We start from the raw sequence: 22,203 nt of genomic DNA, 5'->3' as shown, positions 1-22,203 counted from the left end.
TATTAACTTCATCTTAGTTTTGATGTGTCTGTTTCGCCATATAGTATTATTAAGGCATCCTGCCAGTCTACTTGCTTTTTGTACTTGATCTTTCACTTCTTTGTCCAGGTCTCCATAGCTGGACAGTGTAATTCCAACGTATTTTATTTCCATTACTTCTTTAATACTGATGCCATCAATTTATATTTACATATATTTACATCTGGTTGGTTCTTCGTTGATTACTATTGTTTTAGTTTTCTGAGATGAGATTTTCATATTAAATTCTTTTGCTTTTATGTTAAATCTGTGGACCAGTCTTTGTAGACTATCTTCATCTTGGGCTATCAATATTGCATCGTCTGTGTAACAGAGTATTTTTATTTCTTTGTTTCTGTTATTGTCTTTGGAATAAGATAGGTGGATGGCCGGAAATGGGTCCAATTGTGCACAGTCCGGGACCAGTTCGTTTCACTCTCCTTACCATTTCCTCTTCTGTCCCGTCGCGATCGCCTTACAAGTATTAGCGGTCGCGACCAGCCAAGAGAACTATTAACTACTAAACTAATTTTGTTGTTAGTTTTATCAACTTTTGGTGTATATTTGCTACTTTTTGAACCTTTACCAGCCTTCTTACATATGTACAAAGATTTTTTATATCCTTAAATCCTTAAATAATACAAACTTGTCGTTTACATTATTTAGAATTACATCACTATAAGCTTGCTTGCTATAAGGTTTTCGCCGTGGAAATAGTTTTTTCATCTTCAGTTGAATTAGTTATACCGGTGACATCTTTATGTAAATTTTTTACAAAAATGGTAAATTTATTTAGAGCTTCTTCAGCTTTCTCAGGAGACACAGAAAACAGGCAAGAATTTCCACTTTTATTATTGGCAAAATTTAGACAATTAAATTTATAGTTTCTTCATGAATTAAAATCATATTCACATATATCTAGGGGAACATTATCCAAAAACTGGAATGTTACACTTTTTTCGTCAGTATCATCATAGCTGTCGTAGTTGGGATCCAAATTTACATTATCCATTAAAAATTCTAACAAAATGAGACATTCTGTTGCCATTTTTTTATTTTCAACTTAAAATTTTAATATATATGAGATCTTAACTGAAATTTTCATATATTGTCATATTAGTTCCTTTGCCTTTGTTTTTAAGCTCTTATAAAGCGAAATATTTCCTTTTGTAGATCGTAAAAGTTTTACTTTTGTACTATGTTTTGACTTTTTATTCCGTAGTTGTGTTTTTTTTTCTTTTTGACCTTACTCATGTATCCTGTAGGCTTTGTATTTAGTGGGACATCTCCCTAAACATAGTACACACTTTATTATATTGCTACATTCCCAGCGTGTATATTGTAAAGTGTGGTAATTACTTGCACTCAGTTATACTCAATTATTTTTTATGTATAGATCTATCACTACTACATTCTTCTCTATTTAACCATAGACCTGGAGAGATTTCTCTTTCCTCTAGTTCTTTTTTAATTCCCACTCTCCATCTTCTTCTCGGCCTTCCTCTTTTTCTTCTTCCTTGTGGTGTCCACGTCAAAATCTGTTTCGGAATCCTGTCATCTGGCATTCTCTGTACATGGCCGTACCATATTAACTGTTTTGTTTTTATGTCATCAACTATTGTATGCTTGACTCCCATCAATTCTCGTATTCTCTCATTTGGTATCCGATCTCTTCTTGATTTGCCTGCTGCTCTTCTCCATAAGTCCATTTCTGTTGCTAGTAACAGTTTCTCTGTCATTTGTTTCATTGGCCAAACTTCACAGCCATATGTGATTATACTTTTAAGTATGGTGTTGTATATAAGTTGTTTGTTCGCTTTAGATATTGTTTGTATTGTCCCACAGAATGCCCTTCATCATGGATATGGCTTTTCTACCCTGTATGTTTCTGTCTTTTATAGCAGCATCGAGTGTTCCATCTTGAGTTATCTTCATACCCAGGTACTTGTATTCATCACAGTGTCTAATTTCTACCCATCGTCTAATACAATGGACTGCTTTGTCCCTCCAATACACATGGTTTCAGTTTTCTTAATATTGACTTCGAGACCCCATTTGTTATATTCTTCTATTAGCTTCCGAGTCATGTAACTCAAGTCGTCATGATCTGAGCAATCAGTATTTGGTCATCAGCGAAACATAAGGTGTACAGTGTAGTCTCGTCATTGAGAGGGATTCCCATGCCACTACATTTTCTTTTGCACAGCTTGAGTGCTTGTTCCAGATAAACTTTGAAAAGGGTAGGCGAAATACAGCAACCCTGCTTTTGTCCTTTCGTGAGCTTAAATCCCTCAGATATCCTTGATCCAGTTTTAATTTTTGCAGTCGTTCCATTATACAGACTTTGGACTGCTTTGATAAGATCACGCTTAATGTTGGTTTGCTGTAGGGTTGACCATAGTTTACTGAGGGGTACACTGTCATATGCTTTTTGTAAGTCTACGTACACCAGATGACTTCTTTATTGACGGCTGTTTTTTTCTAAATAACTTGCGTAATAGAGTGCAAGTGGTCTACTGTGGATCGCCCAGCTCTAAAACCAGCTTGCTCCTCTGCTTCGTAATCTCTATAGTCATTTTCTATTTTGTTCTTAATACGTTTCTCATACATCCTACTTATTGTGCTGTTTACCGACGCGCTATCTCAGAGTTCACACTGATCCTTGCTGCCCTTTTTGTGGATAGTTGATTAGACTTATCAGAGTTTTCTATTAAAAAGCTATATTAAAGATTTTTGTTGTTTCAGGTAAAGAACTAGTTGAAAATATAGAATACGATAGTCGAACGCGAAAATTTGCTTCAGAATCTTTCGATACTTCGACTTCTCAGGATACACTAGATACTATAAAAACAATTGACGAAATTATATTAGGATAAAAATAAGGCAGCTACAAATTGAAGATGCCTGGATAGAAATGGAGAAGGTGTATTCGATACCAAAGATTTAGGTAAGTAACCACTCAAGTCGAGTAATTTAAACAATATATAATTAATGTCGAAACGGAGTAGAAGACATTATGGAACGAATCACGTTCCATAATGTTCCCAAGGCAAAAATAGAAGTGGGCGGGGACATATCAGAAGCATGAAATTCGGCAGTTGAATAAAAAAATTGCTTGATGGAGACACGGGCAGACAAGCGAGCTTGGGAAAACTACTGACACGATGGACCGACGACCTCAAAGAATTGCGACAAATTGGAAATAAATGGAAATATCTGAAGGAGGCGTATGTTCAAAAATGGACAAATTAGGGCTGATAAATGATTAATGATTAATAACTATTTAATAATGATAAAAATAAGTATTTTTATGATTTGTGCTGTTAATTGCGTTGTTGCAGTAGACTGTCGTTTCTTCCTACTTGGAGGGATTCCAGATACTTGTTATTTTTAATTACAGATAGTGGTCTACTTTTCTATCTCTATGCCATCATGATGGACCATTTGGTTTTCTTTTATTTAATCACCAAAGTTAATACCAAAAAGAATCACAATTTTATTTACAATATTTTTAGGTTACTTGGAAGAAGGAATAGTCAAAGTTATTAACTGGATCCTAGGTCCAGCCGAAAATCTTCTTAACTCTCACCAAAAAGTAGGCTATGATGTTCTCTCAGCCGAAGACCTCAGACGAGAACACGAAGGTATAGAATTGGGGTGCTGGGAGACGTATGGCACTTACGCAGAACTTATTAATAAGATCAATAACTTTGCTGACAACGAATTTTTATCTTTACAACACAAAGACTTGATATCTCAGAAAGACTTTATGGGACTTCGTCTGTAAAAGCTTTGCGATGAGGCTAGAGAGAAGGAGAAATATTCTTATAACTTCTTTAAGATTCTATAGGCTGGTGTCGGAGTACTTTGATAGAACTGCTGAAGTTTTTGACACTCTGGTTATGGGCACCAAAATCACAGAGTTTGATACAGCTGGTGAGAAACTCAAACAACTGGAGGAAAACCAAATAAGTTTAGGTAAGCGAAAACATTTTTGATGCTTAATGATTAAATTTTATAGATACATTTCAACGCTGAAACTAGAATTACCTTTTGTGTAGACCCTTCAAGATGTTTCTCTATCCGTATCCTGAGATGACTTTTAATTTATATTTAATTACTAATGTTTGTATTTTGAGAACGATTTCCGAAGTGGAAATTGAAACGTGAATAAACGTATTTTAACCTTTAATTGTGGCTTATTCCCATTTAAATATAAATTAATTTAAAATGCCACAAGAAAATAGCTTCAGAACAATATTGAGATGACTTATGTTTATGTTTTATTCATTCTTGTTGCATAAACAGTACCAGTTAAAAGTTTTTTTACCAAAATCCGCCCATATCAACTTTTCTGGATATTGATACGATGATTTAAACAGAATGTGGCTCTATCACTAAATAAAGCAAGTCTATCAAAATCATATTCAGATAATTCTTCGCGAGTTTGAATCTTTTTAGGATGAAAGTTCTTTTTATACAAAATGGATTGTACAGACTTTTTTCAAATACCATGATTCTTAACAGCTTACATGTGGAAATTCCCCTTAAAGTTTGCTAGGACATCTAAAGCTTTATCATCAGTATTAGCAGTTTTTGGTCTACCAGATCTTGAACGATCCTGGAAGCTACAAGTTTTTCACTACTACCCACTAAAATTCTTAACAAGTGACATGTAACATGTCGAATGGTCCGCAATGGCCAACATTTTAGTAGCAAATAACATGAAATAAATGCACAATGTCGACAACACTTGATCGGACATTTAAGATCTGCGCAATGACTAGAGATGGTTTATAAGGCGCAATGATGTTACTGTCGGGAGATTTTCGCCAAATAAGTAAATATTTAGGTACACTCATTGATAAGAACGGCTTGGGAGAAACCAAAATTAAACACCGAATTAATCAGGGACGTAAAATTGTAGGATGTCTGAACTCCTTATGATGGGATCGCGACATTTCCAAAAGAAAGAAAAAAGAATAGGGCAAACCATGGTTGAATCAGTTTTTTATTATGGCTCTGAAGTATGGACAATTAATTCAGACCTGAAGAGAAGATTGTTGGCAGTTGAAATGGATTATTTGAGAAGAAGTGCTAGAACATCAAGGATGGAAAGGAAGACCAACGAATCTATAAGAAATAACATGAATGCTACAGAAACCGGTCATTGACAGAATAGAAAGGAGGGGTTTAAAATGGTTTGGACACATATTGAGAATGCCTGACGAACGTTGGCCTCAAAAACTTCACAGATTGAAGCCCCCTGGAAGAAGAAAAAGAGGTAGACCTCGACGCTCATGAAATGAAGGAATTAGAAGAGCGATGGAATCGAGAGGTTTGGAGGAGAAGCATGCCTTGGACCGGCAGGATTGGCGGAGGGAGAACGGGAATACGGCGATAGCCGTCTCCAAAATGTAATTGTATTTACAAGTTGGATCCTGTAATATATATAGATTTTCGCCAAATACTGCCAATCCCAAGATTGACTGTTGCCGAAGAAATAAAAGCTTGATACACTGAAGAAGACACGTATATTTTTCAGTTTAAATACACACATCAAAATGATCTAGCGGACAAGAAATGAAAGTCTTTTACCTTTAAGAAGCAATATTTTTACGTTAAAATAAGAATTTTATCATTATTGGTTGGACATATCTTATCACATTTACTTAAGTTTATCTATTTAAGTTAAAAGTATATTCCATACAATTTTTTCTGCAAGTGTAGTTAGAATTTGTTGTTATTGTAGTTTTAACTAAGTTAATATGCAAAGAAATCATCTTGATCATGAAACACAGCTACGAGCTATTGGTATGATACAGGGTGGTATGAAAACCCGCGACGCGGCAAAAGCTGTGCATTCTACCAAAAGTACTGCAGGACGGTTATGGAAGCGTTTTCAAGAACTGATGATGTAAGGGTAAAGACACACTGGTCCAACAAGAGCAAAACAACCGGTAATGATAAGTTGTTCGCCTTCAGGCATTAATGAACACCAATGTTAGTGCTAGCCAGCTATGAAGTGAGCTTTAAAACATTCATATCATAAATGCATCTGCTCAAATTGTCAGGAATAGGTTGCATGAGGGTAATCTTTACGCTAGACGTCCCAGTAGAGTTTCAGTATTTATTATCCCGTGGAACTCGTAGAAGGAGATTAGAATTGGTTGAAGAACATCAAATTTGGCAAGAACAAGAATGAGCAAACATTCTTTTTGCCGATAAATCTAGATTTGGTTTATGACCCAATTTACGGAGATCGAGGCTATGATGAACACCTGGCAATGCATCTCGCTTGCAAACCGTTCAAGAAGTTGACAGATATCAAGGATCAACTTTGATGGTTTGGGCTGTTTCAATAGGTTTTCGAACTGATCTTGTTCATATTAAAGGATTTTTAAAAGCTAATGAATATCGAGATCACATTCTTGAACCTATTGTTCGTCGATATGCTGCACAATTCCGAGAAAATTTTTTAGAGCAGAACATTATTCAGTTATTGCCCTAGCCTGCTCAATCCCCTCACTAGAACCCATCCAACACGTTTGGTATATGCCAAAAAGACGTGTAAAACAGCAAGGATTAGTGTTAAGACAAGAGAAGAGCTGCTAAACTGTATGCAAGAGCAATGGCAATCAATTAAGTAAGGACGATATTGACAATTTGAAAAGAAGTATGCCAATCGATGTTGAACTGTAATTAATAACAGAGGTGGTCGTACACACTCTCGTAACTCACACTCACACTCTACTAACACGAGCCTACTACTTTATTTTTATATGTTAGATGAGAATTTTTAATTAATTATTTTTTTAAATTTTTTAAACCCTCTGTATACAACGATTGGTTGTTATGTTATTCACAATTTCCAGTTTTGTTGAATTTCAATATTTTCCAAATAAATTGTTAAATACCATTAATTACCATTACCATTAATTCTTTGATTACTTTGTTCCCTAGACGATTTTGATATGTGTAGTTCAACTAACAATTCATTATTTTTTAATTATTTAAAAACTGTTGGAAGGTATACGAGTATATTAATGTTTTATATTATGATGGTTTTCGATATTATCAGATTTTTGCCTTATTTTCCGTTTTTGTTAAGTTAATAAAAGAAAAACAAAAGAGTATATTTTTTTATACACTCTTAACTTCATGTCTAGTTTGTTTATCTTCAGTTTTATTCACAATGTATATGTCCATTGTCCATTCTTAATTCATTCAAACACTATATTATATATAATATGAACCTATTATATACATATATACGCCGCACAAAACTGTAACCTGAATTAAGATTAAAATCTTTTCGCATAAATTCCTAATAAGTAAACTTTTTCTGGTATTTAGTTGACCATAATAACAGTTATTACTCAAGGAAAGTACCATGTCAAAGAACTTAAGCATATCACAGTTTTTATTAAACCATTTGAATTTCCGCATTGATTATCTGCATTGTATATCTTATTACATAATTTTATAATCGAGTAAAAACATCAACAGTATATCAACCTTGCTGCTAACAGTTATTAATCATGAGAAGGTATTTAATTTATGTGGACGGGTTAGAATACATTAAACCCTAGTAAGTATAAAAAACGGAGGGCACTATTTGCAACAATAATTTGTTTTCTATCGTATGGCGATTCAGATACTTAAAAACATAAATTCAAACATTAATATAACGAAATTTAAAGAGTTAGAAACAAACATAACATCTATTAATATATTTATATAAATTACTGAACGAATAACAGAAGCTAAAGCTAAACGGAAAAACCTCCGCATAATGCACAACTTTTATTGTAACCAAGAGGCATCCTTAAGACATTCCGACAAAACCACTCAAAACGTCCGCATTCGAAGACAAGTGTAAGAAGCAGTAGAAGACGCCGAAATTGGTATAAAAATAAACGGTAAATATATTAATAATAGATGAGCTCAAGATAGCGCACTGATGGCAAAAATAATAGAAATCTTACAAAATATAATAATCAGAGTAATTATTCTAAGTAAAGCAACGGGACTGACAATCTTTTTCTTCTTCTTCCTTGGCTTTTCCCTTTTCAGGGGTCGTTGTTCCTTACTCTTCGTCGCCACTCATTTATGTCCATCGGGTTTTCTTTACCTAAACCATTCTCTGTCATACAGTCCTTCCATCTTATTCTAGATTTTCCTCTACTTCTCCTTCCATCAATTTCTAACAGCTCTATCCTTCGTTCCACATAGTTTTCATCTCTCTTCCTTCGCTAATTAAGTCGTTTCTGATCCTGTTAATACTAGTCTTACCAACATCCACCGTAACATTTTCATTTTAGCTACCTCCATGTTCTTTTCCTGAATCTTCTTAACATGCCACACTTCACCCACCGTACACCAAAGCAGGTCTCACCACACTCTTGTATATCTTTCCCTTCCAGTTTTTTCCCAGATTTTTCGATCACAAAGTAGTCCGCTTATTCGATTTCAGTTAAACCAACCAGTCTGTATCCCGTGGAAAATTCTCGATCTAGTATCCCATTCTTCGTTATGTAGGTACGGGCCACGGTATTTAAATTCTCCTACTCGTTCTAATTGTTCTCCAAGTAATTCTATATCCCCCAACAGTCCTCATCTACGACCTTCTAAGCTTAAGGCGCCCCTCTTGAATAACCCTTCTTAACACTCCAACTTCTCCAATATTTCTTTGCTTCCCTCTACTAACACGATATCATCAGCAAAGAGCATTGGCCAAGAAGCCCCCTTCCTTACTTTCTGACATCGACATCACTTTAACTTCCACCACTTTACTTTCTAGTATCCCACTTGCTTTTCTTTCCGCCCCTCCTTTAACTCCGTATCCACTATCACCGGTTGGTGTTGACTAGCTACACACTCACCCTTATCACTTTACATTTGGTAACCTCTTTTAGCTGTCTTCTTCTACACAGCACAAAAATCTATCTGACTTTCCCTTCCCCCGATACTAGGTAATATACTGGTCTTCAGTCTTCATAAAAAGTATTATTGTCAGCTAAATCCCATGCCATAGCAAAGTCAATCACACTATTTTTTTCATCTTTTCTTATTCTCATCCCCAAACCTCCATGAACTCTTTCTATTTCCGATTTTCTCTACCAATATGTTCATTTAAATCACCTTCAATAAAACACTTTTCGTCTACAGTAATCTCGAGCATCTCGCAATCAAGGACTCTTCAAAATTTTGCTTTTCCTGTTTTTTACACCCTAGCTGTGGGGCGTATACACATTTGATGCTCACATTGATATTGTCTGTATTAAGTTGGACACTCACTATTCTATTACTTCTTCTGGTATCCCTTACAAGATGTTTCTTCCATTTTTTGTTCAAAATAATACCTACTCCATTTCTGACGTGACTGTTCGAACTACTATATATTAATTTGTATCCATCTCCAAGATCTCTCGACTTATTACCTTTCCAATGAGTTTCCTGTACACAAAGTACACCAATCCTTCTCCTCTGCATGAAATCGGGTGAGCTCTCTTCCTTTACCTGTCATGCTTCCGAGGACTAGCAATTCATAGGACTAGCTTCTTTGGCCCCTTTCATCCTCTAAGGGTTAGCCCTAGCTCACTATTCGCTGGGGTCCGCTGAATCCACAACTGCGAGTCGCTTACGGGGATTGCCCTAGCCTCTAACCTATTTTTCATATTCGTTCTTTTTATGGCTTTAGCAAGGTTTTTACTCTCAGATGCCCTTCCTGACCCAAGCCCTCCTCCTTTATCGGGGCTTGAGCCCTGATAGTTGCAAAACTACTCAGTTTACCTAGCAACTACTAGAGGCGGAGTTTCCAAAGAAATATGACTGACGATAAATGTTAAACTAAAATAATGGTAATTAGCAAGTGGGATCAGAACTGTGACATTTATCTAAATACCGTTAAATTAAAACAAGTTTAGATACTTAAGTGTAATAATAAGTGACAAATGGGTCCAGATATAGAAATAAAAAACGAATTGAATAGGCCAGAAATATGTACACCAAATAGATGAAAAAATGTATGCAACTGAAAACTAAGCTTAGACGTCTGAATTAGAGTTATGAAATGCTACGTTTGGTTTATCCTTTTGTATGGAGTTGAGGCGTTGACACTAAAATTAAATATCATGAAATGCCTTTGAAATGCGGTTCTTTCGCAAAATGCTCAGAATATTACGGGATAGAAAATATCGAATCAAGCAGTACTAAACAACATAAAAGCTAGAATTAATAACAACGATTAAGCAAAAAAGGACCTCGTATCTAGACCCCATACCGAGAAAATACAACTTACGAAGACTAATAATTAAACGGAAGATACAAGGTTACGGTGGCATTAGCATAAGAGGAAAGTCATGGCTTCGAAACATCAGCCAACTCAGCCAAATCATCCAAATCTGGTTTTAAACTTCAGTTTTATGGTGCGGATCCTACAATTTTCGGATTTTTAAATCACTTACTATGAACAGGTGCATTATACAGATTGAAATACATTTTTTCTTTTAAGTCTGTTTACGAACGATTTAATTTATTTTCGTTAGTAGTTGCGAGTAGTACATTACAGTTATGGACTCATGATGTCATATGTGAGGTGCTCAAAGCCGGATTTTGCAATTTAATTTGAGGGCTATAAATTTTCTTTTTTAATTCAGGGGCTGAGATTTTTGACTAATGACTTCGCGTTCAAAAGAGAAGGATTTAGTGCTCTGGGCTATGCAGACAATCTAATATTATATTGGTTAGACGTAAATATAATAGCATTATTGCTGATCACTTGTGAGGTGCCTCAAACCTAGTAAATACCTAGTGTTAAAAAGAAGAACTTTAGGTAAATTTTAGTAATACTACATTATTTCATTCACAAATAGAAATAAATTAATAATTCAACCTCCCACTTGTGTACAACGTACAAACACATTCAACGTAGTTGCTTGTGTAGGAATCACGAATAAAATGGGATTAATGCCCATGGCAGCCTTAGTGGTAAAGCTGGACCTTCCTCCTCTACACACATATGTAAGAGGATCATTCTAGAAAGTGCCTTTAAGCTGCTAACATGAGACCAGGATCTAAAATCGGTCGACCTAACTAGACATCTAGAGCTTTTAACAATTAAAACAACGCAATCCATAAAGATGTCGAAAAACCAAGAATACAAGAAGGAGTAGGATTAGGGTCTACTGGTCCTAACACATTATTATCAATAAAACTCGGAAATACTACAGTATTTTAAGCAGAATTCCTGGCAGTCGATTTCGTTTTATGCTCAAGAGTGCCTGAAAAAAACGAATTAATTTAGCCAAAATATGTATTGCCTCAAGCCAGTCAAGTACTGTCTGAAGTCTAAACTTATGAGTCGATAATAGCTTGGACTTCAACAATTGCTTAAGCAACTGGCAGGTTGTAATTAATTGTAATAATATTGTTGATAGTTTAGCTTAAGAAGGAATAAATACACCTTTTTGTCGGACCAGAGCCATTCCTACTGGAAACTACGGGGAAAATATTCCAGGTGAAAGGCAAGCAAAAAACGCCTTTAAAATATTCTTGTGGCCACGCATAATACTTTTTGGAGCTTCACAAGACCAAACTCAGAGTAATCACGGGTGTTCTCACTGGAAACTGCTCATATCTGAGTATCATATCTGTAAAATAAGTAAGTGGACGAGCAACATGTAGATTCTGCGAAAACGCAGAGAAACAGCTCTGCGTTTGTCCATGGTTCGCCAAATCAGAAATATCTGAAACAGATCTTTTTAAAATTTCACCACGTAATAAATATCTTTCCTATACGCACAATAGACTTTTTTAGAATTCTAGACTAATAGACTGAATAATAGATGTAAGGTATACAGAAAATATTTTACAGGTCACAGTCTGGTAAGATCTTTTACGCCAATCGACTACTTTAACTATCACCAACATCTACGATCCACGGTTAGTGGCGTTAAACAGGAAAACCAAATTCTTATCGGATGAACACCCCATTAAAAATGGGGTTTTCTAAAATCTTAGTCCTTTTAGTTACGTCAAATTTTAGATTATCAAATAGATATTTATTTACTTGTTTAATATCTACAAACAATATATCTTACAAACTAATACCAAAAGTACCAATAGAAGGTGGAGCCTTTAGGCTACAAGTAAGTATGAACGATAGTTAATACGACTTTGAACAATGTATAAGAATGTTTCAAGCCTCACTTCATGTACTAATAAATACGTAGGCACAAAAACATCAATTTTGATTTTCGTAGCATAAGGAAATGTATAAAATACAGTAATTATATAAATTTACAATGCACAATGAAATTCATGTTTGCGGTTTCATGATTTAGCTATTGCTGTTTTATGGTAAAATAACAATAAACATCGGGTTTCAAAAAGTATTTATGGGCAACCGCATTGCAAATTACGAAACCACAGTTGTATGTTGCATTTTAAAATAATATATCGTCAATTCTGTAATCTTTTCTCATTTCTTAATTGAAGATATTTCTGTACACTGGTTGAAACCAAAGTATATTTAGGATACAAGAAGAACCAATTATTGCGACGTAATTTGAGAGACTCAACGGTACATCCATTGGACCTTTATAGTGGCAATATATGTGCGCGCCTGTAGTTATATAATATTCCCCGTAAATAAGGAAGTATATATTATGGGATGATACAAAGAAAAAAGAGATAATATGCTTGTTTTAGGTTTTTTAAAGCATTTTCAATAAATGGGATCCAAAGTTTAATGATCTTGAACTATTCAATAAAAATACTAAGATCCGATATATTTATAATAAAGACGACGGTTCGTTTTAGGTTTTTTGACCCTTCTTTAGTATATATCACGTAAGGGCGCGCTATCTCAGAGTCATCACTTAGGATAGGTATCATTCTGCATTGAGGTTGAAAACCACAGAAAACCAATCTCTGTCGTTTGTATTATTGAATGCAAATTTTAAAAATTGTTTCGAGGGCTTCCAATCTTCAGGGAGTGTGTTGTCGAAGAAGGTTGACGAAGATACAGGGTGAGTCATAACTATTGGGACAGACTAAGGACAGGTTATTTGGACCAAAATATGGCCATTGGGCCAAATATGCCCTAATAAAATGTTGCGGAGAAAAAAGATACAGGGTGTTAAAGTTAATTTTTGTTTTTCGTTTTTTGCTAATAGTTTCCCTGTATATTTATAAATTGCTATCAAAAATAGCACAGAGGCATAATCTTAGACAAGAAATAGTATTTTATTTACAATTCCACTATCAAATACCAAACTAATAAACAAAGTTGCAATTAACGTAAGGTTTCCGTTTTGACGATAAATCAAAACTAAACACACTTTAACTTAAAAGAACTCACAAAAACTTAAACTAAAAGTTCTACGTAGTCTTCTCCGATTTTTATGCCTTTTCTAATTCTTTTTATAAAATATTTTCGGACGTTAAAAAAATATTATTCTGTCCCCTTATAAGATTAGCTGCATTTTGAATGTATCTCCAAAGTTCGTCTCGTGTATTCATTTCATTGGCATAAACTAAGGACTTCATATGTCCCCAAAAATAAAAATCTAGCGGTGTACTCAGGACTTCTTGGTGGCCATTGAAAATCACTGCGTCTGCCAATCCATCGTTAAGGAAATACGTCATTAAAATGATTTCTAACAGCTAATGAAAAATGAGGTGGCGCTCCATCCTGCATAAACCACTTTTTTTTCTTCTTACATCCAGTGACATATCATTTAAAATATCACTAAGAGTATTTTCCAAAAAGAATAAATAAGAATCTCCATTTAAATTCGGAGGAAGAACATAAGGCCCTAGTAGTTGGTCGCCTATAATGCCACACCAAATATTAAATTTAAACTCATGCTGAAATAGTCTAGCTTGAATAGCATGCGGGTTTTCTTCTTCCCAATAATGACTATTTCGCCAATTAAAAACCCCTCGTCTGGTAAAAGTTGCTTCGTCGGTGAACATAATATTCTTAATAAAGTGTCTGTCATTGCGATGTTTATTCAGAATACGTTGGCAAAACTGTAACCGTCGTGGAAGATCTGTTGGAAGTTAATTTTGAACAGGAGTGAAGTGATAAGGATGGAGGTTCTCTTTTTTTAGAATTCTAACAATAGACTTACTCATGTTGCTGCTGATAGATATCGTGAACTTATTTCAGGATTTTCATCTACTCGAACCAAAAGTTAATCTTCTTGATTAGGTGTGATTTGTTTCAGTCGACCACCCCGATTTTTAGTGTGAAATGACCCAGTTTCACCTAAACTACGATATAATCTTGCAAAAGTTTTGTGATTTGGTTGCCTTCTGTTTGCGTATAACATTCCATACCTTCTGGCTGCCGAGCGACCGCAAAAATTTTCTTGTGCGTATACGCAAATCATGTAAAATGATTGTGACGAAGCATTTCAATCAAAAAAAGTAATGATTACTTTTAAAAAATGCAACATTACACTACACGGTCACATCAAAAATAATTTACTCTGAACAAATGACATTTACCAACAACAATTATCTGACAGTCCAAAGCATACTTTTCATAAATGAAATAATATTTGAAATCCTTTTTTAAGAATCTAAGCAGTTCGACTGCGTTTTTATCGAAAACGGTTGAAATGTATCATGTAAACAAGAGTACCAATTTTACGTAAAAATGATGTTTACGTCATATTTTCTAATAAAAATTACTAAAAAGTTTCATCAGAAAAAGTTAAGACTCAATTTGATCATTAGGAATGATCCACGTGGCGCCCTCTATGACAAAACGTGAAATTGTAAATAAAATACTATTTCTTGTCTAAGATTATGCCTCTGTGCCAATTTTGATAGCAATTTATAAATATATAGGGAAACTATTAGCAAAAAACGAAAAACAAAAATTAACTTTAACACCCTGTATCTTTTTTCTCAGCAACATTTTATTAGGGCATATTTGGCCCAATAGCCATATTTTGGTCCAAATAACCTGTCCTTAGTCTATGTCCCAATAGTTATGACTCACCCTGTAGATGGAAATGTTCAGTAGGAACCTGAAGAGTGGATGTCTTCCAAGACATATTTAAAGCGCTGCGAGGTCCAATGTTAAGGTCCTAATCGACCTCAAAAAGTATGTATTGCTAGAGATGGGTGTATCGGAGATTTAACAAGTTAACTACCGTGCTGGGCCCATGGAACCGGCACCACAATGTTCCATCACGCCACGTCGGTCCGATGGGACCGGCACTGCAATACCATTTTTAATGCATCTTACCAGGCCGCCGGCATAAATAACTGTGTACAAAACGTTTGGCTCGGTACGGTCTGTGCAAACATTCTGCACGGGATATTTTTAATGGTAAACAGTATGTAACTTATTAAAATATTATAAACACAAGAATGGTGTTCCTTCACACTCTTTACAATGTGTAGTAACTTTTTTAGTTTTATTCTTTGCTACTATACGACCTTCATTTTTCATATTTGCTTCATAACACAATTTGCAGTATCTTCGTATTATATTCTTATGTCCCTGGACCTCACTTAACTCGTGGCATTTTCTTTTTGGAGTGACCCGAGTGATGGGATTTGCTAAACTGCTACAACAGAGAAACTTTGCAATTTCTTTGCGAAATTCAACCACGCCTATTTTGTTACCATTAACCTGCACATACAAAATGTTTGCATTCACTACTGAAGTATTTAGTAATAGCTCTATTGCTATTTTTTTGTACCACTTAACAGTTTTACGTAGTGGACTGGAATATGCTATTATAACATCTAAGCTACTTCTTTTGGTATTAATTTTCTGTTTCGTCTTCAGAATTTATCTGAATTTCAGTTATCCGTACAAACAGTTCTATTCGCATCTAATATTGGTGTGATAACAATGCCTAAAGAGGTAGTTTTTTCTTGTTCTAAGGTTTTACCAGCGTATATTTGTAAATTATACGTATAACCATTTTTACAACACAATTTAAAAATTTTAATTCCATATTTATGTCGTTTTTGCTTGTTGTACTGTTTCATCAGTAGCCTGCCTTTAAAAGGAACCATTGATTTGTCCACACACACAATTTGTCCAGGTACGTAAACAGATTGCTAGTTTTTCAAAATTAAGTTTACTAAATTATTTATTTTGTGTAATCTGTCTCCTTCTATGTATTCTTCATTATTTGAAAAGTAAACCATTCGCAATAGAATTTCAAACCTATTTATAGGCCTAACACTTGAAGCAAACACGATTTTGAACAAGGGATCTTGAGTCCAATAGTCTGACAATGTTGGTAATTTTGGTAAGTTGGTAAGTCCCATCCAAGCCATCAAACCAAAAAGCTTTTTTTATTTCAACAGTATCTGTGGAATTCCAGTTGTGTAGCCTAGAAGATGAAGACGTGTCGGTGTTGACCAGTGTTTGCATATCGTATAAGTTTGTCTGATTTGCTATAATTTCAAATATTGAGTCAGTAACGATAGCGGAAAGGAACTCTTTTTGTGTACCCATTGCTAACATGCCAGCTACATCAATGTTAACACCAGCTTCAATTGACAAAGTTAGCAATAATTGTACTTGATTGTCTTTTGGTTCTGTCCAATCATCATCACAGAAATAAGGAGAAAGATCAAAGATGCAAAGGAAAGATGGTATAGTGACAGATGCGAAGAGATTGAACAGTTGGTAGAGAAACAAGATAACGGGAAATAACAAGCACTAATATTAAGAAAAAATCAAACATAATGCTGGATAAAAACGGCAAAATAATTATAGACGTCGGTGAAAGGCTTAAAAGATGGCAGGAATATCTTCAAGAGCCATTTAAAGACTAACGGACAGAGATAGTACTAGAGCAGGAAAAGTTCGACAACGGTCCAGACATAACAGAAGATGAGGTATTAGAGGCGATAAAGCGAACAAAGAACAACAAGGCAACAGGTCCTGACGAAATACCTGTAGACATAATACGCTTAATCGAAGAACAGCAAATTGGAATATTGGTCGACTTATTCAATACAATATACAGTACAGGAATCATTCCCAGAGATTGGCCTATGTCAAGATTTATAACACTGCCAAAAAAACCAAATGCAAAAGAATGCCAAGACCACCGGATAATAAGTTTAATGAGTCATACGCTCAAAATATTTTTAAAAATTGTACACCGGAGAATACACAACAAACTTGAGCAGGACATAAGTGACACACAATTTGGATTTAGAAATGCACTGGAAACGAGGGAAGCCCTGTTCGCTGTGAACGTACTTGTGCAAAGGTGCATGGATGTTAATCAGCCAGTATATATGTGTTTCTTGGATTACAACAAAGCCTTCGATAAGGTCAGACATAACCGTCTTATCGAATTACTTGAAAAGAAAAACTTAGATATGAGAGACATCAGGATCATTAGCGCTTTCTATCATAATCAGATCGCTGTGGTAAAAGAGAACAATGTCTTTTTAAATGAAATACAGATTGAGAGGGGCATCAGGCAGGGCTGTGTCCTGTCTCCTACTTTGTTTAATTTGTATTCAGAGGAAATAATCCAGGAAGCACTAGAAGAACTAACTATGGGAATAAAAGTAAATGGCCGATCAATCAATAATATACGGTTTGCCGACGACACTATTTTATTAGCGGAATGTCTTGAGGATTTACAACAAATGGTTTACAGAGTGGTAGAAGTCAGTGAAGAAAACGGACTTGTCCCTAAACACAAAAAAGACACAATTTATGGTAATTACAAAAGCCCAACAGCGCCAAGAAAACAACAATACATAGACAACAAATTAAAAAAGTTGAAAAATATAAATATCTGGGTACAATAATTAACGAAAATAATGAGTACACAGAAGAGATTAATTAAGAGCGTTATAACTTGTTGCAATTAATAATGCAAGGAAGAATACAGGGTAGAAGGAGTCACGGAAGAAGACGCATCTCCTGGTTGAATAATTTGAGAGCTTGGTTTAACTGCACTTCTGCTAACCTCTTTAGAGCAGCGGCGTCGAAAGTGCGAATTGCCATGATGGTTGCCAACCTTCTTAGAGGAGATGGCACGTGAAGAAGAAAGAAGAATCATCATCTACTCTAATTGATATTCCCCAACGTCACACGTCCATATGTTCTGATGATTCTCATTATCTTGTGTGTTTAGTGCTAAAAATAATAAAGTGTTAAACATTTTCAGCGCATTCATCTTCGAATATAAATTTAATGTTAAATCAATGGGTACAAAAATATATAATACTTAGTAAATCAACTTACGTTCTTCGAAAGTTTTCAGTTCGTCTCCAGAATCATCAGAGATTTCATCGGAATTAGGGTCATAATATTACGATCTATAATTGAATCATCGCTAAATTCATGTTTATCTTCTTCGTCGGACAGAGTATTTAGTATTTGTTTATAATCTGATAAACCTCGTGTATTTCGTGAACTCATTGTGTAAGAGTAAATACTGAACTATTTGAGCGATTCAACATGTATCGACAAGTACTTCAGCTACACTAAATCTCTGCTTGGCGCTTGGCGTGCCAAAACTCTCCTCTTACCTACGAAGTTGGACCAGCATGGCGGGAAGTGACTTTCAAACTCTTTCTACTCCGCGTCGTGCCCATCGGACCGGCAGTCAAATATTGACATTTTTTTCGTTACTAATTACTTTTGAAAAAAATTATAACAATGACGTTAAATATTTAACAGTAATAATTGTCAAATTTCAGTTGGCCTGTAGGCCTAATTTAAAAATATAGCTTGGCACTTAACTTGCTTACTTTAAACATATTGCTTTCGAATTTGTATGAATGTCTGATAGATAATGCCGTCGTTTGTCGACGTTGAAATTGCGCAGACATACATGTTGAAGATGTTGAAGAGAATCAAGGAGATGAAGTGCATTATCGAGTTCATGTCCGAAAAGAGTTCGTATGGTAAGGACTGCCTAGCCGTTGTACTGGCTTATGTATGTTGGGTTTGGGGAGTGCCTGAAAAAATTTAAAACTGGGCATCTTGCTGAAAAGGCAAGATAATTTCCATGGCTCCTAGGAGTATTTTCCGTGGATAATGCATGTAATTTATTTTATTGTCCACAACTAGTGGGCAAATATTGACATATTGTGATTCTTTCGGGCCATTAAGAATTAAGATATCTGCCTTGACAACATCTCAAGTAATACTTTAGGCGTATTGTTTGATTTAGGGATCTCACAACGCAGCTTGTTTCCCAGTCTGTTAAGGTTTTTACGAAGTTTATTGGGAAATTGCTGGCTCTGGATATAATTAGGGCGATTTTTGTAAATGGAAATTTTAATGTGGCTTGCCTACAGGCACCAGATGATTGATTTTGAGGTTTTTTGGAGTGAGGACGACTTTTCGGGCGCTGTTATTAACGATTATGTAGAATATGTTATGTTCCCGAACATCCCGAATTTTGTTTTCGAATTCTAGAATGTTGATAGTGCAATATCTATTGAAATTTATCATCTGTTAGTATGGAGGTCTATGAGGCATTAGAAATTGGTCGACAAGAGCTCCGTATAAAATTGACTTCTAAATTGTAGTCCTCGGCAATTCTATCAGTGTGTGGCTTTGCACTATCATGAATAAGGCGACACATGAGGTGGGATAAATCTTGGACCAGATACAAGCCTTCTTGGAATCAAGTTTCTGTTTATAAGTCTTCTTCTTAATGATAATACAATAAAGTTTCCCTATTTCGGACACAGACCTTTTAAACCACTCTACGTATCACAAAAAGTCTTTTAATTTCAGACACAGCTAGATTGATCCTATAATTGACGTCTTTCATTTAACCTAAAATATACCTTTAAGTGAAGATTCTTTTTATTTTATGTATAAATATAGTATAACATATTCTTCAGACGCATTTATTCACGTGGATGATAGTTCCATTATCAAAATTGCTCTAACTAGTTTGCAAGTAAATGTATTTTTACAGTAAATATCATTGTTTTGTTGTATAACAATAATCGCCTATTTTTTATTGTTGGTTTAAAAATATAGTAGATTACTTGTAATATCAGCACGCATCGTTGCTTTTTAATAAGATACTCAACGAAGCAATCGATTGCGTGTCGAGCTCCTGGTCAGATGAGAACAGCAACAATATTGTTCTCTACTATGTCACTTGTTTCATTTTTGAAATACATAGTAATAAAATCTTTAATTTTCAGACCATGTAGAAACAGAACTCCGAAAAGAAGGAGAGAAACTCTCAGATATGCTCTCGATGTCCGTTAAAGACTGTCTTGGCCGGGAAATTCCAGTTGATTACTCCGAAGATATCGTCAACATCAGAGATGTCCTAGATGCCACTACAGCTAGAAAGAACATATTTTCAGATAGCGTAGAACTGCAGAAGCTAACACTTAAGCAAGTAACCCATATCGATAGTTACGAAAAAGACACCGTGCAAGCTGTTCGATGGCTGGATGAGTTACTTAGGGTTATGTTGAGGGACCATGGCCATGTTGGATGTACAGTTTATGAAATACAAAGACAGAAAGATGAACATGTTACGTTTCAAGAAACTGCAAAGGTATTTCAAACTTAACTTTAATAGATATCATGTTATTATGTAATAATGTAATAATGTAATATGCCGACAATATGCCGACAATATTTATTATCATAAAGCATCTCTGGCTATTTATTGATTGATGCTATTGGTGGTGAACTGCTCAGATATCTGTCACAATATATAATTTCCATTAAGTTTTCCATTAATATCTTAATATCTGTTATCCTGAAGACTAATAAATCTCTTGTACTGGTTGAGCTTGAGACTTTAAACCCACAGCGAGTGTTTGATTCCTAACAGTACACCTTTGGTTCGATGAGATGATCTTTAATGTCGATTTTTGCATGGCCATCTTCCATCTCGTTCTTGATATACCATGTTTCCTTTGTCCCTTTTCAGTCACCAGCATTAACGTAGCACGACTACTTTGAAAGTAGTACATACCACTCTGTAAATTACGTAATAATTTAAACTTTTAAATTGAAAGTAAGACACTTTCACTTGGAGAGAGGAAGGTAAAGAACACTAACATATCAAAAAAGAACCTCATGGTTTAGATAGGAAGTGAAGATAAAATGTAAATAAAAAAAGAACGCCTTTTTATAATACAGAACACGACAAACATAACAGGCATACAACCACTAAAAACGATTATGAAATGAACAAATACTTTAGGTAGACAGGAGCACTGGTAGAGCTTCCCAAAATAGATGGAACACGCCTTCTACGGAACACAAAAAGAAATATAGAGAAGGATAAGAGGACAAACAAGAGATTAATGATCTTATCAAAAGAGATAAATGATCTTATCAAAATAAAACACATTTAAAAGGAAACATGGACAGACTACTTTTGATCCCTATTTTCTAAAGGTGACCACCAAATATAATGAACCACCAAAAACCAGAAGTAACGACAAACAAAGAAATGAATTTTTATGATGGGAAGGTAAAGGGATCATTAGGCAAATTACAAAACAGAAAATCAGCAGGAGAGGACAGAATACCGAATGAACTTCTAAAGTACGGAGGACTAGATCTGACCAATCAACTATTAAAACTAATCCAAAAAATAAGAAAACAAAACAGAATACCACAAGAATATAGATCAAGCATCCTAATACCTCTCTTCAAAAAGGGAAACAATTCGGACCCGAAGACCTACAGAGGAATTACTTTATTAAACACAACACTAAAATTAATAACTTAAGAGATAACAAATACACTGACTGAAATTAAAACACTAGAAGAAGAACAACAAGGTTCTAGGTCGCGAAAATCATGCGAAGGTCCCTATATTTATAATGAGGCAAGTGCAAGAGAAATTAAACATGTTAATTTCTACAAAAACTCAAAATGCATGGATAGAAGAGTAGAAGGCAAGGATCGTAGAAACCGAATGACAACAAATAGATTAGTAAAGTGGCGATAAACGGTTCCCCGATAAGAAGACGATCAGTGGTAAGACCATGAAAACGATGGCTCAATGGACAACTTCCTGAAAACACATTGAAAAACAGACAGTCATTTTTTTTATTATTAACAAAATCGCATCAGCTAAATTGGCTATTAGCGAAACAATGGTAGTGAACAATAATTTGTACTACATTTATAATGTTAGTTTAGATAGCATTTAAAACTCTGAGATAGCGCGT

At 35.0% G+C, this 22,203-nt stretch overlaps 1 protein-coding gene across 1 annotated transcript; it reads left to right on the top strand.

The window, feature by feature from the left end:
• Positions 1 to 3,525: 3,525 nt before the first annotated feature.
• LOC140431643 (SEC14 domain and spectrin repeat-containing protein 1) lies at positions 3,526 to 20,567 on the top strand (the record flags this gene model as incomplete). The annotated part of the gene is made up of 2 exons (XM_072519532.1): positions 3,526 to 3,996; positions 20,203 to 20,567. Coding segments are annotated over exons 1-2 (546 nt in total), but the record flags the coding sequence as incomplete, so codon positions are not given.
• Positions 20,568 to 22,203: the final 1,636 nt, after the last annotated feature.

The sequence above is a fragment of the Diabrotica undecimpunctata genome, unplaced genomic scaffold, assembly GCF_040954645.1.
Source record: "Diabrotica undecimpunctata isolate CICGRU unplaced genomic scaffold, icDiaUnde3 ctg00000992.1, whole genome shotgun sequence".
NCBI lineage: Eukaryota > Metazoa > Arthropoda > Insecta > Coleoptera > Chrysomelidae > Diabrotica > Diabrotica undecimpunctata.
Note: the sequence above shows the minus strand (reverse complement) of the source record. Positions and strands in the feature narration are given on the sequence as shown.